The sequence below is a fragment of the Molossus molossus genome, unplaced genomic scaffold, assembly GCF_014108415.1.
Source record: "Molossus molossus isolate mMolMol1 unplaced genomic scaffold, mMolMol1.p scaffold_m16_p_7, whole genome shotgun sequence".
NCBI classification, from domain to species: Eukaryota; Metazoa; Chordata; class Mammalia; order Chiroptera; family Molossidae; genus Molossus; species Molossus molossus.
Genome location: NW_023425401.1, coordinates 62,918,141 through 62,937,398, shown reverse-complemented (window position 1 = coordinate 62,937,398; position 19,258 = coordinate 62,918,141). Strand labels below are relative to the sequence as shown.

At 35.8% G+C, this 19,258-nt stretch overlaps 1 protein-coding gene across 1 annotated transcript in view; it reads left to right on the top strand.

The window, feature by feature from the left end:
- The window catches only part of LOC118620447 (T-cell receptor gamma chain C region C10.5), a 48,364-nt gene extending 31,519 nt beyond the window's left edge, over window positions 1-16,845 (top strand). The window contains exons 4-6 of the mRNA XM_036247537.1: window positions 10,318-10,647; window positions 14,067-14,117; window positions 16,263-16,845. Coding sequence (XP_036103430.1) covers window positions 10,318-10,647; window positions 14,067-14,117; window positions 16,263-16,405 — 524 coding nt within the window. The 3' untranslated portion in view covers window positions 16,406-16,845. The remainder of the gene's footprint in view (window positions 1-10,317; window positions 10,648-14,066; window positions 14,118-16,262) is intronic.
- Window positions 16,846-19,258: the final 2,413 nt, after the last annotated feature.

Below are 19,258 nucleotides of genomic sequence, written 5' to 3'. Positions count from 1 at the left end.
GCAGTGCAAAAACTTAATTCTTACAGCGAATGAGTAGAGAACATCACAGTTTGTGCAACCACAGGTCTTGTTATACCGACTAGAGATGGACCAGTTTAATGGAATTATAAGTTCAATAAGCCATTTCAGCTCCAAAGTCTATGAAAAAGGTCTGCATAGTTTTACGTCCTCATTTGTTGGTTTATTGTCTCAGAGAACCTTTATAGAAGAAAGTTTCTGTGCTGAATGCTGGAGATAAAAGAATGAAAAACATAGTTCCAACACTCAAAAAGCATTTTGTCTGGTAGATAAGTATTTTAGATTCTGGCCTGCTTGGGCCCCATGTTCTTTGGCCTGTGGCTGCTATAGAGGAAGATGATTTTGGATTCATGAGTTGTTTCCTTTCTTAATTTATATGAGTTATTGCTTATAAAGAACATATATTTTGTTTGGTGGAGGAATTTGATAAACTGGACCCAGACAATCCCATTAAAGACAATAATATTAGCTAATAGTTACTGAGGGCCAGACACCATGCTACATAGTTTCAGTGCTTTATCTGATTCCTCAATAGTGCTGTACAGGAGATTCTCTTATTTCCATTTCATAGATAAGGAAACTGAGGTTTAGAGTGATGTGGTTAGAGTAATTTGCCTCAAGTCACTTAACTAGCTACTATGGCAAAATTTAGTGTTCAATAGAGACTGTGTATTCCAAAGTGCATGGTCTGGACCATTATGTGATATTAAAAACATTAAGTCATGTTTTTGTCTTCTGAATATTTACTCTTCTGTAGTCTGACCTTTTAAATGGACTCTAATTCAGTACTTATTAGTAATAGCTCATAATTTGTATTACTAGCCTTGTATGAAAACAATGCTTCTGCTTCTAATCATGGCACCCTTCTCTCCCTCCAAAAGGATCAAGTAAGTCAGGTTGAATATGTATTCATTAAATACTTAAAATATGATTCTTAGGATATTTCTATAAAATGACAAGTCATTTTGACACCATTCCACTCAATTTTATTTATCTATTGGCATCAAATTTGCTAAAAATATTGTAGCTGGTAAAGGAACTAAACTGCATTACTAACTAAATTGTATAACTCATAGCTGCCTTAAACTGAATATGTTCCTCTGATAAGCAACATAGTATGTATAGCCAATGTCCTGGAAACTATAAATGTAATAAGTCCAAAGGAGCAGTCTTTCAGCAATAAATAGCTTAAGAGACCATCATTAAGAATTACACTCTGTAACAGTTCATCTGGTCTATCAATAGGAATTGGATTCTAGAAAAAAGTTACTTTAGAATGAATACAGATGCTCACCCCTTAATACATATCAATAACAAATACCTGTAAAACATATTGAAATACATATATTAAATACTTAAATATATTATTCCTAGTATTTCTCTTTGAAAATGAAAGAAATATTAACTTTTAATTATACTCTAGGAAAAAAACTTACTTTATATGTAAAAACTCTTTAAGGGAGGAGAGTAGAAGATTTAGGCAAAATGGTGAGAACAGATCAAATCATACTCTCCAACGTGAGATGGGACAAGACATAACCCACGGTGCCCAGGCAGAGAGGGCCAGTTCTACAGTTCTTGACTACATCCATATTTAATGTGATTTTGCTTGAGCTTCATCTTTGTGTAATGTTAGCAGGATCAATTTCTATATATTTGTATAAATATTGAAAGAATATGGGCACAATTTTAAAACAGATACAAAGAGATGTTTCTACAAAGGCTTTACAGATAGTGGGCAAAGGAAAGTCGGGAGAAGCAAAATATTTGGTCCTGGCACACAGCTCCTTGTTACAGGTAAATTTTCTTTAAATTCTTCAGTTAAGATAGGGAGGGAAGGCAGGTAATGCCGGTGCTGCAGGCTAGGTGCTGGTGTGGGCTCAGAAGTGTTGGATTCAGTCCCAGTTTGGTCACATATCATGGTAATCTCCAGGGAGGTCAATGATTCCACCCAGGTATTTGAAGGCAGTTTTCTCCTGACCTACCATGGAGGACATCAATAAGGAATTAACTAGTGAGGGCAACTGTGAATGCCTAAGGGGTGAGATGTTAGGTCCACTTGGTATTTTTATGTTGAAATATTTTTAAAGAAGTTTAAATAATTTATTTATTTGACACCACAAATAACCAATGAAAAAAATTTAAAAAATTGCTACATTTGTCATTTGGTCAGAGGATGACTGATATCAAAATAGTTAACAGTATGATCAAATGCAAGAATGTCATAAACTGGATTTGCTTCTTCTAAATTTAGCCCAGTGAATTTGTTAATTCATCATTAGCCTTAAAAATGAAACCTTGCCTGAAGAAGGGAGAACATTTTACAAGGATGTTGTAGCCTACGAGATGCATTCAAATGAAGGTTTTCAAAATTTTTTCAAATAATTTTCAAGACTTGATAAAATATTGAAAAAGAAGAAATGACACATTTTGGTTTTCTTAGTAGTTGTGATCATATAGAAAAATGAATTCATAAACTGAAAAGCACCTTTCTGGTCCTCTTTTTTCCAACTGACTTCATACTCAATGTGATTATAGCAATCAGATTAAATAATGGTGACACAGATATAATTCATGAGGGTCCTGAAAAGTATTTTTTTAGGAAAGTTTGGGGCAGGGAAAATTATAGACTTTGATTCTGAGTCTATCACTTTCTATGTAATTATCCTTTAGCAAATAAATTTTGATTCACTGGTTGTTGCCTTCTTAAAATTATAATCATAGTATATACCTATTATGGAAAAATTGGAAAATCCAAAAAATAAGAAATACAAAGAAAGCATTTATCTCAGTCTGCTGAGATCTTGCTTCCAGGTGTATCCACTTTTGGCTCAAGTAAAATTTTAATAAAAATTCTCTACAGATTTTCATGGGCATGTAAAGTACAGCATACAGAATATAGTTAATAATACTATAATAACTATGCATGGTGTCAGGTGGTTACTAGATTTATCTGGGTGATTAATTTGTAAGTTATATAAATGTCTAATTACTATGTTTACACTATGTTTATTGTATGCCAACTATAATTGAAAATTTTAAAAATTAGAAAAAAATATTTTAATAAAATAGTAAAATTTAATATCGACACATCACTGTTACTATTTTGATATATTTCATCTATTCATTCTATATATGCAACAACCATCTCAGGTGGATATTGTGAAAATTAAATGAAATTAAATATGAAAATAATCTACCACAAAGTTTGGGACATGATCAGTGATAAAAATGTGAGTCCCCAGAATTCAGATAACTATCTATTGGACTTCTTTATGGAATAAGGGGATAAATATATTAATTCTCATCTAGTCTACAAGTCACTTTAGAACAAATTGTCAGTACATGCAAAATACTTTGAATTTCTAAGACTAATTATAACCTGCTTCTAAAAATATTAGAATATAATAAGCATGATCTCAAATACTATTAACATAAATATAAGGTGATCTCTCATTTTCCAGTAGAAATATCTAGAAGTAAGAGATAGGAGAGAGGTTTGCTACTTGAATATATAAATTTATAGTGATATAGATAAATGTCAAATATCCTTAAAATATTTAGTTTTTAAATTAGATTATAGTCACAAAGTTAAAAGTTATATCAAAAACAAATATCAGGTGTGAAATAGCAATACAAATATCAGGTGATTTTTTTTGCCCTTACATTTCATTAAAGATTTTATTCAGACTCTTCTCATGCATCTAAAACATCTACTTTATTTTAGAGCAACTTTCTAAGTTCCTGTGTCTGTTTTGGGATCCCTATATGATGATGTCATTGGAAATTTAATCTGAAGAGACAATTACTATTTACAAAATGAAAGAAAAGCACTTTCTAGTTTATTCTGTTATTCTATACATGTGCAATGTAAGCATAAACTGTATAGGCTTTAGTCTCTCGTAATACTTACCATGTTAAATGTCTTTATTGTCTATTACAGTGCTAGCTCTAAAGCTACTATTGAGTTTTAAAATAAATTTTTTAAAAATTAATTCATTTTAGTTTAATAGCTTATCTAAGTAGTATTTTTATCAAAGCAGAGTATTGGAAGAGCATCTTTTAATATGTGAGGTTGCACAAGGACTGAAATACGAAGCAGCTCCTGTTTTGAGAGGGATCATTTTGGGAAAGCAAGCCTCGCCTTAGGTTCTGGCACTCTCGGTCTACTGGAATTCTACATGGTTTGCATCTATTCACAGTGCTAGGATTTCCCAACACATCCTCTCATGGCTCATGTCACCTTTGAGTTAGACCTTATTAAACTACCAACCACATGGGCAGAAAAAAAAAAAGCTATAATGTACAAACTATTTTTCATTTAAACTGCCTATTTCCAAAATCTATTCAAGAAAACCTAACTCAAGGTTACAGTCAGATCATAAAATAAAAATAGAAGATCAAAAGCACTAAAGAAAGCAGAAGAAAAAAGGCCTGGAATTATTCAGCAAAAATCACGGGCTACATTTTACCCTCAAAGGTAGAAGAGTTATGTCAGTTATACCTCAACTTTTAAAAAGTGAATTAAAGAAAAGAAAACAGTGTAGAAAAAATATAGATGAATATACACTTTTTATTAATTGATAAAATAAAGCACTCCAAATTTTCAAACATGGTATGTTTTTCTCACTATAAAATTAGAAAATGATTTCAATACTTGAGTCCTTTAGGGCGAAGTGGAGTAAAAGTGAATATTGTCTTTGACGTTTATTTTATAAAATGGAAGAAGCATTCTTTAAACAAATCCATCTTATACTACCACTGCATCAATGCTGTGGGCATTGCTGTTATTTGATGTTATTCACAGATGGTGACCCTCAGCATATGTGGTCAAGCAGGTATTGTTTTTTGTTTTGTTTTGTTTTGTTTTTGTTAATCAACATCAATGTGAGAGAGACACATCTCTCACATCGATTGGTTGCCTCCTGCAAGCGCCTGACCAGCAAGAGATTGAACCGGCAGCCCAGGTATGTGCCTTTGACTGGGAATCAAATCCATGACCTTTCTGAATAAGGGCCGCTGCTCTAACCACTGAGATCACTGGCCAGGGCCAGGCAGGTAATGTCCTAGTGATCTAAGGTAACAATAGGAGGATTTGAGGGCAGGCATCCTGCCATTTCTCATCCTTCTGTCTAGAGGGCCCACTGTCAGGAGCTTCAAGCTTGTTTGAAGTTTGGAATGCAAATGATTGTGCTGTTTGTTGACTGAGTAGAGAGCTATTTGTTTTGAACACAAGTGAAGCAGCTTCCATTCTGATCTCATATTATTAGTCTTTAGCCAATGTTCCCTTTGATTTTCTTAACACTAGAAATACAGATAACACAAATGACTGCTTGTTAATTAAGTGTGTGAAAGGCACATTTCCGGTGATGATGACTTTGAGAATTCCAGACATTTCAGAGCAAAGTAGGATGCACTGCCAGGGACTTAGCTGCAACCTCAACGTGCTAAATCACTATTAGTAAGGGCAAGGTTTGGTCTCATGAGTTTAAAAAGTCAGGTCAGAGTACAAAGTCAAATGGCTAATAATTATTATAATATATTATTTCCATAGCATTTTAAATCAAATTTCTTTTCAAATCTTGTTTCATTTTGGTCTCTCTTTGACACTAGAAGCGATGTTGAACTGATTTGCACTAACAGCATTGTTTTCAGATAAATAAAGCACCAAACACTTTAATTTACTTTATTTGCTCAGCCACAGATCTTGAGATGAGCAAAATGAACCAGAACCAGAATAGTGATCTCTTGAATTGCAGGCTGTCATAGTTCCACTAGCATTTGAAAAACTCAGAGAAGCTAAATTAGTCTAAAGTTTTTGCTACTAGTTGAATCACTGTGGAAGTATGATAGAAAACTCTTTGGTGATGGGACAAAACTTGTTGTCACAGGTAGGTATCAGAAGAATGGAATTTTTCAAGGTAATAGAGGGAAGGCAAGAAATTAAATTGAAATAACAGTTAAGAATATTTAGATAAAACAGGAGTGTTATGGGGATTAGATGTAGAAATCTTAGAAAAGATTGTAAAACAAATCCTCAGGGGCACGCGTAGACAACATTGTGCAAATATCGTAACAAGATTTGGCTTTTGTGTGCATGTGGACTTGTACGAGAGGCTCATGTGTAATGTATACAGTTATCATGGAAGTGTTTGGCCCAAGGATAAATTTTATTACTATAGGTCAGTGCTGTGAGTTGACACATTTCCTTTTCGGAAGGTGGAAGTGTGTAGTGAAAGATCCTGTGGAGCTCTGGCTCCACAACTTACTGCTTATGTGAAGCTGGGCAATTACTCTGGACTCAGTTTCTTAATTCATAAAATGGGATATGTAGAGAGGGGTTGTATGAGAATTGATGAGGATGGTGTGAACGAAGTACCTGCACATTGTCTAACATACAATAGGTGCTGAATAGGTGTTCCCCCAATTCAAATGTAAAGGAAAATTGTATCCAGTATGAAGAGCTGTTTGCAGCCAATAATACTGACAGAGCAGAAAGTCTCCAGAGAATTCAGCTGTACATCTAACTACTTATAACAAAACGAATCTAGAGGTATTGGTTTCCTTTTGCCACCACTTTTCCCTCACTTGGCAAGAAAAATGAGATTAACATGTGTTTGCTTTTAATTTTTATTGTTGGCCTATGTGTTTTAAATCTTAATCCTTTATCTTAATTTATATTGTACCAACATTTATTGGCCCTAAATTGTATAGCCAATAAGTTTCAGCTTCATTCCCATATTAAATATAACAAGTTTAAATTCATACAGAAATGGTCAATATGTAAAGTCAATTAAATACAGTTAGAAATCTCATAAGTGAAATTCAAAATACTTATTTGATGAAAGAAAAATAATAAGAAAAAAAGAGAATACTTATTATCAACATGTAGTTTTGAAATATCATACTTTCAATTGAAAATATAGTTGACATTTATATAGAATTTGGTAAATTTATATGGCATTTATATTGCTGCATCTTAAGAAAATAAACAACTCAGGCAATTTAACTCAGAAGTATTATTTGATTATGCAAATAACTATATATAAATGTATTGGAAGGCTTATTTATTTTTTAACCTGGTTTCTATTATATGCATCATGAACAAGATTTTTGACCATAAGAAAACACTGTTGCCCAGCCAGTGTGACTCAGTGGTTGAGCATCGAGCCATGCATCAAGAGGTCACTCGTTTGATTCCCGGTGAGGGCACATGCCCAGGTTGTGGGCCCAATACCCAGTGGGGGGCATGAAGGAGGAGGCTAATTGATGTTCTCTCCCATCAATGTTTCTATCTCTCTCTCCCTCTTCCTTCCTCTCTCTCTAAAATTAATAAAACAAATAAATTAAAAAGAAAAGAAAAACACTGTTAATAAGTTTTTAAAAGAATGTTCAAAGAAAACACATGCAATACAATGATCCAAAATATAGGTACTAACCATATATAATCAAGCACACTATTTAATACTCAGTTAACTATTACATTAAGAAAGATATGGCCCTGGTTGGTTTAGCTCAGCGGTTAGAGTGGCGGCTCTTAGACCCGAGGGTTGCGGGTTTGATTCGCTATCAAGGGCATGTACCTGAGTTGCAGGTTCAATCCCTGGACCTGGTTGGGGTCATGCAGGAGGCAACCAATCGATGTACCTCTCTCATATTGATGTTTCTCTCTCTCCTCTCCCTCTGTCCCTTCTGCTCTATCTAAAAATCAATGGAAAAATATCCTTGGGTGAGGATTAACCAAAAAGAAAAAAAAAGCAAGATATGGAAGTTCAACATTCATTTTATCTTGAAAAGAATTATACAAAGAATCTCTAGCTAAGGAAAATGGACAGGCAATAAGAATACTGTGTTACCACACAAAAACATTTTTTTTTTTTTTATCCTCACCCGAGGATATTTTCCATTTTTTTTTTTTTTTTTGTACAGATAGAGTGGGAGGGAGAGAGAGAGGAAGGGAGAGAGAGAGAGAAACATCGACGTGAAGGGACACATCGAGTGGCTGCCACCCGCACGACCAACCAGGACCTGGGACAAACTGCAACCGAAGTACGTGCCCTTAGCGGGAACCGAACCCGGGTCTCTCCGGACCGCAGGCCGACGCTCTAACCGCTGAGCCAAACCGGCCAGGGCCACAAAAACATTTTAAGTTTGTCATTTGATTTTCAATTTCTTTAATATCATGAATCAGAAGTATTACTATGAAGGAAAAAATTTTCTAAGATTAAAATTAGATTTCTTTATATATTAACTAAAGACTAAAATTATGTAAATATAATGTAAAATTTAAAAATTAATATTATTTTATATAACATTATTTTTAAGTTAAAAACAGCATATGGTTTCAGAAATATACAATGTCTTAGTAGTACAATCAATTATAAACAATTACAAAATACTATTGCATTAAAAGTAAGATGTATAAAGTTAAAATAAGCACATTATGATTTAATTATGTTTACAACATGATTAACAACTCAACACTGTTTGCTTACTGATTTAGTATAAAAATCCGGAGCTTTACTTCACATGCAGAAATTCTCAAGAATTTTTGTTTCTTTGTTTCTTCTCAAATGAAAAAATTCAATTAATTGTTTTAAAAAGATTGCCCACTGAATTACCCAAAGAGAATAAATATAGTAAGAAATTTGTGTTTTAATTGGAAATCAAATTGGAGAGGATTTTAACATTTATAATTTCAATCATTAGATTAACAATAAATGTATAATCAAGTAACATTGCAGCATTTATGTGATATGCCTTTGTAAATATATGTTTTGTTATATATTCTGACATTAAATCTGTAAGAAACTCTAGAACCATAGCTTTCAACATTACTCCAGTTAGATATACATTTTATTCAGCAGAAGAAAACAAAGAAAATGATGGCGCTCTAAAATAGCTCAGCAGCCTTAGAGGGCAGATACAAATTTTAGGGAAGACACTGAGGGTCAAAATATGGTGTATTTAAAATGTGGTATTTCATGTTTAGACTTCAAATGAAATTCCAAAATAAAATGTGCTTTTGGTGAACCTTTTCAAAGTTGAAACAAAATTCTGTTAAGGACATTTACTAGATAAAAATAAGTGTTTCTGAAAATAATCAATAGAATTTTGGAAATACTGCTATTTTGCTTCTAAATTCAAGCATCATAAATAATTGGAGGTATAATTTTTGGTACTGCCCTAAATAATCAGATGTGAAATCAACTTGGAGAACTTGATTACTTTAGAACTGGGCATGGGGTCCATATTTGAAGCTAAAAGTATAACCTGATCAGTTAAGTACATGTGGATGTAAATTCCCATTAAAACAAGTGACTGTGTATTGCTTAGAAAAAGAAAAAATAAAATTTCCTCCTGGCATTTATTTTTATGGGAAAAAAAAAAAGATAATGTGGTGCATTTTAGAATCAGTAAAATGGAGAGTGAGTTTCTACAGAGTTACAGAACATGAGGATGTGTGGTCCAAAAAGCTTAAGTTACAAAATTCATGGGATGAAATAGGGAAGTACTTTATTTTTCATTTTTATTTAACTCATTGGGGTGACACTGGTTAATAAAGTTATGCAGGTTTCAAGTGTACGGTTCTATAATACATCATCTGTATATTGCATTGTGCGTTCACCACCCAGTCAAGTCCCCTATCACTACCATTTATCCTTTCCCCTGTACTCTCTCTACCTCCCCACTCACTTTCCCTCTGGCAATTACCATATTGTTATATTGTTGTCTGTTTTTTGTTTGTTTTCACTTTAGAAGCCACTAATGATTCTCATCTGAAGACAGATGGTGTAAGTTACCTCCTGGTCTCCCCCTAGCCCTGCCATCCGCTTCCACCTACGATAGTATGAAAGAGATTAAAAATAAATAAGTTCACAAATGTTAGAACAGTTAAAAGTCACACCCCCTTTTAGTATGTGGAGAAGGAACAAAAGCCATGTTTTAATTCAGGCCGTGCCATTTAAGAGCTGTGAGTTTGGGCAGTTTATGTGACCTTTTTTCCCATCTGAAAATAAGAACAATAATTACCACGCAATATATTATGAATGAAAGGCCATTATAAGCACTAATTCAATAGCAGCTTTTCTTCTGATTACTATATGTTAAGTTGTTCCAAACCATACAATGTCTGTGTTTCTCTAATTCTATTTTTTTTTTTTTTTTTTTGGTGGTATGTGCCCCTAGCGGGAACTGAACCCAGGGCTCTCTGGTCTGCAGGCCGATGCTCAACCGCTGAGCCAAACTGGCCAGGGCGTTTCTCTAATTCTTAATTGCTATTCCATTTCTTTCCCACAGATAGAAGCCTTGATTCAGAGATCTACCCCAAGCCCACTATCTTTCTTCCTTCAGTTGCCGAAATAAAACTTCATAAGGCTGGAACTCATCTTTGTCTTCTTGAGAAATTTTTCCCTGATGTTATTAAGGTATATTGGAAGGAAAAGAACAGCAATACACTTCTGGAATCTCAGCAGGGAATTACCATGAAGACTAATGACACATACATGAAATACAGCTGGCTGACCGTGACTGAAAAATCAATGGCTACAGAACACAAATGCATAGTCAAACATGAGAATAATAAAAGAGGAGTTGATCAAGAAATTATTTTTCCTCCAGTAAAGAAAGGTATGTGTGTGTACCTCCCAGAACACATTCCCTCTGCAAAGGGAATGCCTCACATGTCTGTTAAATACTATATATATATATATATGATATGCCTTAAATGTTGCTACATTTAATAGTAGCAAAAATGTCCTACTATTTTCCCATAGAATTTAAATAATATAGGTTTTAGAACATAAAAAGATGAAGAAATAAAAAATTTTACTTTTCTTGGCCTCAATTTTATCATCCGAAATATTAAAGTCACAGCATGTTTTTTAGGGCTGTATGAATATTTTTTAAAATATATTTTTATTGATTTTTTTTTTTTAGAGAGAGAGAGAAAAACATTGATGTGAGAAACATCAATTGGCTGCCTCCTATAAGCACCCCCCCCCATTGAGGATCAAGCCCAAAACCCAGGCATGTGCCCTAACCGGGAGTCCATGAGAGGATGCTTAATTCACTGAGCCATGTAAGAAACAACATACATGAAAGCACCTAGCAATTTAGAACACAAAAATATGCTCAAAAAGAGATTCCATTTTTGATGATCTTACTTGGTCAGGAAATAAGAACAATTATACATCTTTCAGGAATTTTCTACTCAACAAGCAAAGACATTTGAACTTCAGTCTTGCTATACTCAAAGTATAACCCATAAACAATAAGTTGTTAGACAACAGATGTCTTTCTGAGAGATCAAGGTTTAACATGAATTAGAATAATTTAGCCCCTCTGTTTTATTACAGTCCTGGGTTTTTCAGGTTTGTATTTTATATACCACTGCAGGTAAATTTCATAATTAAAGATTGGGTGAGTCTAATGTGTAGAAACATATTTCCATTCTATATAATGAATGTATATATTGCCATTGGTATTGCTGCCCAACAAACATGTATTGCAGTACTAGCGTGGGCCAGGCCTGGAAGGATGTGGATGAGTATAGTAGGACAAATCATGGTTCCAAGGGGGATGCACACAGTAAAGAGAATGTAGTCTTTTTCTAAACATTCAGGGTCACTTGGGATTCAGGCATGATGTCCCAAAGGAGTGCCTTTGCCTTAGATGCTCTACATATCTGGACAGTGCGGGCAGAGGGCTGAATGTGCCAGGGCCCCAGCAGTGGCCCAGTAACTCATTAGACTCAGAACTTAAAGTCCTGAGTATTAACATCAGACCAAAGGCCCCATGAGAAGGAATCAGTTGGTACTTTGCCCTGTGGTTAAGCCCTTTCTTAAGCAGTAAGGAAGAAGCACATAAGATGTGCTAAGACCTTTACTGTGTACCAATCTGAATTTCTGATGCCTTTATCTTCTTGGACCCCAGTTCCCCCAAAGATCAAATCAGGTTCAAAAACTTGACTTGGCTTTCTCCTGGGGCTTTGATAAACACTCAGTGATTATGCTTGCTTTTGAAAATATAACATGGGTGTATTTATTCATATATGTCTACTTATATCCTTTCCTAAAACTAATGAGTACCAAAACAGCTCTAATTTTCCTATTTCTGTGGCTAAAACAGAGAGAAAGCAAACATGCAAAGCACAAGTTTAATATAACTACTGGGCTTGAGTGTTCTATTAGGTTTGATTTTTCTAGTGATCGGGGATGACTATGGTAAAGGAGAGAAGTTCGGTTTACAAGGTATTTTACTTGGCACTTGATTTCTGAAACAAATATCTCACTTGGGCTTTTCATGGCAACAAAGCTAACAAGGGTATGTCTGTTAATGGCATTCTACAGCAAATTTCTAATGCTGTTTATTGGAAGTTTGTTGTTTTAGATAAAAGCTAAAAATATAACATGGAAGCACAAATCAATAAAGTGATTTTGAAGAGACAGACAACAAATCTGGTCTAACTTTTCTACCAAATTAGGAAAGAGAATAAGGATACACATACAGATTTTATTATGAAAAATTGTTACTTTACTGTTTTTATTTCAAGCAGTGCATAGTGATATTTTTATTTATATTTTAAGGAAAACAGACTCTTAAGACACAGTAAAGATAATCCTTGGGGATATTTTAACATCTAAACATGATTATACTAACATTTTCAATCTCGAGATTTGTCCTGCAGCCTATACCTCACACCTATTTTTTCAGAGCACACCAAAAAGACCTCATTGAGTGCATAAAACTGCATACCAGATCCATACCCATATGGACAAGAACACATGTAGTAGAAAAAGGATAAACCAAAGCAACCACTCAACTGTTTTCCTTCATCCAACAGTCAATGATCTTTTTAAGAAAGTTTGTCTTTGTATGTATATTTGCGTGTTTCAACAAAACATTGTTGGTAAATATAACTTTTATCTCAGGTTTTATATATTCAGATAAATATAAATGTGGTTTAGTTTATCTTCCTATTCTCAGAAAAAACTGCACTGAAATGCCGAGTTTCTGTAATAAGAAAGTCATTTGCTAAGCATAATTAAGGTGTCTGGGAGAGAAGATGTTTTTAGTATCCACAATAGGGAAATTATGTTGTTTTTCTATAGATTATTTTCTATTTCTGTGGATTATTTTTACAGAGTACTTTCTACATGTTCTCTCCCATTTAATCTCCCACATCATTCCTTTGAATGTTGTCTCTCCCAGTCACTGGTGTGACTCTCCATGAGTCACTAATATTCTCTAAACCTCATTCCTCGTCTGTAACATGGAGTCCTCCAGCATACAACTTACTTTAGTGTTACTGGGAGATTAAGTGAGATAATGCACATGAAGCATTTAACATGCACTGAACCACACAGCCTTGTACAGTAATGATCACTCAATAGACATTAGTTTCAATAATATTGTCATGTCCACCAACATAACTACAAAAAATTATGTGCGTGAGCTGGGGATATTGGGAAAACGCATGGTTTGGAAAGGCATGGCTGAGATGAGAAATTTGCCTAAACCAGACTCCTTCAAACATGTAAGATTCTGTTGTGGGTTCTATGATTAAACAAATTTATTTTGGTAGCAACTGTTCATGTCAGCAGTGTGTGCTGAAGACTGTAGAGCAGCTCCTTTTTCTGTTTATTTTTTCCATTCAACAAGTATTTATTGAACAGCTACTTTGGGGTGGGCACTGCGCTAGCAGCAGTGAATGTAGGAAGAAACAGGTTGTCTTGGATAGTACCCTCCAGGTATGATTAAAAAGTTGAAATGTATCCTTCATAACCTTCAACATCTTCATATGCAGAAACATAATATATGAATTAGATATACTGAATTACATAGTCTGGGCAACTATTCCTGTAACTGGGGTTCCTATTTTTAATAGCTCTCTCCTGTCTGTTGGCAGATTCTATTCATCAATCTGTCTGTCTGTCTGTCTGTCTGTCTATCATCTATCTATATGTCTGTGTATCCAGACATACAGACACACACTATCAAATAATGGTTACGAACAATTCACTGATAGTTGCTCTCGTTTCTTGTAGGGGTTGCTGCTATTAATACTGCAATGAAAGCTTGTGTGGAAGACACAAATGGTAAGTTTTTGCATATGTTTGCCTTTGTGTCATGCTATAGCATTTCCCCCGTTCTGGTCAACTTAAGTTTTGAACTTCTCTGGCTTAAGGTAGAAAAATCAGAATGGCTGGATCTTGCAGAATAAACTTGAGTGGTATCTTAAGTCAATCTATCATTTCCTGTTAGCCACCTTAACACAGCAAATGCTGGTTTTTGGTATGGCTTTTGTATAGCTTTTGTTTCTCACTAGGGAACACATGATCTCAAGATGCTTTTAGTTTTTTTTTTTTAAGTCTTTGGTCCTTCAGGTAGTTAATAATATGAACTGACATTTACTGAGCATTTCTTATACAAAAGGCATAGTGTTGTGTTTTTAATGCATTTTCTTGTTTAATTCTTATAATAGTCCTGTGAAGTGGTACAATATATTTTTCCCATTTTATAAATGAGAGCATAAGTTAAAATTAAGTCCCTTACACCATGCCACACAGCTAAATCTGGGGTTTCAATCCAACCATCAGTCAATAATTCATACACTTACTCAGTTCTCTATTCTTCCTTTGAGTCGAGTCATAGAGCAAGAAAGCCCAAAGCCAAGACCCTGAAACACAATGCATGCATGGCTGGGGTGGGGCTAGAGGCAGTGCATGGGCTTCTGGATACCACAGACTGGACTTCAATCCCAGCTCTTTTAATTATTAGTTGCATAAATATGGTTACTTATGTTTTCTGAGAAATACTTTCCTCATCTGCCAATCAGAATTAATTACACCTAACTCAGTTATTGAAGAGATAAAGTCACATATGTGAATGTTGAGCATGGGGTATCTCATTTATCTGGCACAGAGTATGTACTAGTTTCTGGCCCTTTCTCCCTGCAAATATACAAATAAAACAACTAGAAGCATTTGCTCTAGACCTGCTGATCTCTCCTCCATTTCTAGTATCAAGAGGGCTCTAGACCTCAGCTAACACCTTAACCTGACCAAGGGCAAGGAGTTCTGAGCACATCACCTCTTGAGGTCCCTTTTCAGACCAAGTGCTAATAATTCTAGAGTTCTGATACCATGACGATAAAGCATGTCAAAGGAAAATTTCCACAGGAAAGGATTTGACCTTGTGGTTCATTGAGTAGCAGTCTGGCCCACCATCACTGTTGTCAATTATTATCATATATTTCTGGCAAAATTTCTAAGGATATTAAGTACAACCACCCTGTAATATCATAGCCACAATGAGGGACATTTAGGAAAGACAGGTGAGTGAGCTGTAACCTCTTTAAGTTTCAGAGAATTTGGATTAACCACTTTCTTCCAGTTAACATAAAGCCCTCTTCTAAAACCTTGCACCTACCCTGCTGTGAACATCAGGCTAGAGCAGCAGTCTACCCTACTGTGAACACCAGGTTCATTGAGTAGCAGTGTGGCCCACCAAGGATACAACCCCAGGGTTGTCCCCTTAGTAGAATCATATTCCATGTACATGTCATGACTTGGATACTTCTAAATCAGCAAATCAACTTTATAGTTATGCTTAACCTTTTGATGTCTGGGGTATTATTTATTGCACCTGGAGATACAGAATTACAGAGTAACAAAGAATGTGATCTGTAAATTCATGTTCCTGGGATTGAAATCTGGTTTCTGGTACTTACTAAATGCACAACATCAGGCAAATTACTTCTCTCTGTTCTCATTTTATTTGTAAAATAGGAATGAAAATCATCTCACAGGTTACTGTAAAAATAAATATAACAGTAAAACTTTGCATACAAAGCTCTCAGAGTGTTTGGCATTTGGTTAATGGTTAGTGAATATCAGCTATTATTAATTAGAGACATGGTGGGGATGAAGAAATGCTAAAAACTACTTACCACAAATACTTTCTTCTCATTGGACTCTCTCATTAAAAATGCAATCTTAGTTTTTAATATTTTGAAGTGTTCTACGTGAATTTAGCAGAGGTTGCTGATTGACTTGACCTGCAAGCTGGATTCTACTTTGTCTTGTTGTTGGTTGTGGTGGTAGATGATTATTTTTTGGTTTGGTGGTGCAGAGGTGTCACTTGAACGTAGATCTTAAGAAGTAAATAACTGTGATCCCTCCCATTAATATTTCCTACCTTTTCAAAAGAACAGACAAAAATAATCAAATTACTTCTCCTAGATACATTGCAACTGCAGCTCACCAATACCTCTGCCTACTACACCTACCTCCTCCTCCTCCTCAAGAGCCTGGTCTACTTTGCCATCATTTCCTTTCGTCTGTTTAGGAGAACAGCAGTCTGTGGCCATGGAAAGAGTTCATAAAAGTTGATGGCATAAAAGAATCAACTTTATTATTATTATTATTATTATTATTATTATTGTCCCTGAACATGTCTGCTGAAGATCTAGCTGGACTTTCTTTCTGGGTTTTGATTATTTCAGTTCATTTGTGCATTTTTCTATTATTGCATAACGGTTTTCAAAGCACTGTACAAAAGAAAATTTCACTCTGTAACAATAAAAAATGCTGCCATTACTCAGGGGCAGGGCCAAAGTGTACCCTTTAGCACCTCTCTTCCCATAATCTCCATCAGCTCCTCCACTCAATCCAAATAATCATGCCTTCTGAGTACAGAGAGTGTGAAGCTTCTAGTCACATTCTTCAGTGCTCTTTAACCCGATAAATGCCTTGAAGCTTTCCACTGTACACGCCTGGAAGCTGCCATCTTTGCTACTTGAGTTCTGTATTTTGTTTTTCATAATAGGACAATAAATTTTTTAAAAATCAAGTCTACTTCTGTCTATGTACTTTAATGTGATAAATCTTATTGAAAGTTCAAGTTAAGAAAAGAGCATGACAAATGAGCTATCAATTTCAACGTTCACATAATGGTCAACACTACAATTCCTGTTTGTTCCCTGTGACAGTAGTTATGGGGCACTGGTTCCAAGGGGAGCTAGAGACAAATGAAGGTGCCATATTCATAGATCACCATATTCATACTCACTTGGTTTGGGAAATTCCAACAGTGATACTGTAGCATCTACCATGATTTGCATTGTGTGCTCAGATCTATACTAGCGCTTCACAAGTGTCAGGCTTCCTGACCCTCACAATAACCCCAGAACTGCAGAGTGGTGGAGGGCTGAGCACATTGAGTCTGTACCCTAAGTTCTAGCACTGGTGTGTGAACTCAGGCAAACTCTGAACTCTGCGTGCCATAACTTTCTCATTTATAAAATAAAGTCCTAGTGCCTGGTCTTTTCTAATTGTGTGGATTAGATGAGTTAATAATGTTTGGTGCAACAGCATTAGCAGCTACTGTTAGTAGTTCTACTTTAGAAATAATAGAACACACACACACACAGCCTGGCAATTATCTCTAATATTATTCCCATGCAGAGATGTTAGATGTAGATGGAATAGGGACTCGGTGATTTCTACTACAAACCAGGCAATCCCATTAATCCTCTCAGAGCCCTTGAAGGAGGGTACAGCCCGCAGTTCCCAGGACGGAGAGATTACGTTATCTTCTCATGGCCACCATTTGGTAAGTAACAGTCATTTGAAGCCAGGTCTCTCTAAACTCAGAGCTCGTATTTTGTTACCCAGTATCATGTGGCTTCCCCTTCACCTGCTTTCAACTGGGAAAACCAAAATAAAACATGCACTGCTTCTTTACTAAAGGCATTCTCCAAGGAGTCAGTGAGAATTTCCTTAAGGACTTGCAGGTGCATCTGTATTTTCTCCTCATGTATATATTCTGGTAAAACCATAATTGCTCCCTTAATTATCAACAGTATGGAAATCCTGCCTTATTTTTAGTTTTTCTTATCCTCACCCGAGGACATTTTTTCATTTTTTGTTCAGATAGAGTGGGAGGGAGGGGGGGGAGGGAAGGAGAGACAGACACACACACAGAGAGAGAGAGAGAGAGAGAGAGAAGAAACATCGACATGAAAGGGACACATCGAGTGGCTGCCACCCGCACAACACAACCAGGGCCGGGGACAAACTGCATCCGAGTTACGTGCCCTTAGTGGGAACCGAACCCGGGTCTCTCTGGACTGCAGGCCGATGCTCTAACTGCTGAGCCAAACCATCCAGGGCAAATCCTGCCTTATTTTATGTGTCCTAGATTTGTAACTCCTCTTTTGGGGTGCTAGTGAAATGAACCGAGAGTCTCAGGCAGAGCAGGACCTCTGATGGTGCTGAGTATACCATTCTGACACTCCAGCTCCAACCTTACACTGAATGAGTCCAGGGGTCCTCAGAATCCCTGTGTGGAAGCATCTGGTAAGTCCGTGGGCATTTCTGAGGTAGGAGGTGGGTAAATTTCCTTTGTAGTCCAGTACTTTTCAATCACAGCAAGACTGCCACATGGTGTGGTGGGAGGAACACTGGACCCAAAGTTTCGCCTCACTCTCCATAGCTAGAGCCTTGGTACTTGGTCTGGCTCTAACTAGCTGTGTCATTTGTTCTAGACCATGTCATATTGCCTAAGCTTATCCATCTTTAGAAGAAAGTGTTTAATTGGAACAATTTCACATTTCTAGCACAATTTACAAATTCAACGATTAACATACTAATGAAGTAATAATAGCAAACACTTGCATAGTGCTTAGTAGTACTGGTCTAAGTATGTGTTAACTCACTTAATTCTCACAAGAACTCTATGAAACAAGCACAATTACCTCTGTTCTACAGATAGTGAAACTGAGGCAAAGAGGGGACAAAGATTCCCCATAGTTAGACAGTTAATAACAAGTAGAGCTTCAATTTGAACCCAAGAAGCCTGGCTACCGGAGCTCTATTCTTACTTCTACATTAGTTGCCACCAAAGTAGAAACAGGTTACTTTCAGTTTCAGTTAAGATAGGAAAATAGCCTTCCTTAATAGGCTAAGAGCTGATGAAGAGAACTGCCTCTTTACTTGTCTACACTTTCTCTCCTTACTTTTACTTATGCTGTTCATATAATTAGAGGGTTATAGGAGATTCTGCCACACAACTTTTTTGTGCTGGAAAGATTTTTTTCTTTTTTTATCCTCACCTGAGGACATTTTCCCATTTTTTGTTCAGATAGAGTGGAAGGGAGAGAGAGGAAGAGATAGAGAGAAACACCGACGTGAAAGGGACACCTCAAGTGGCTGCCACCTGCACGACCGACCAGGAC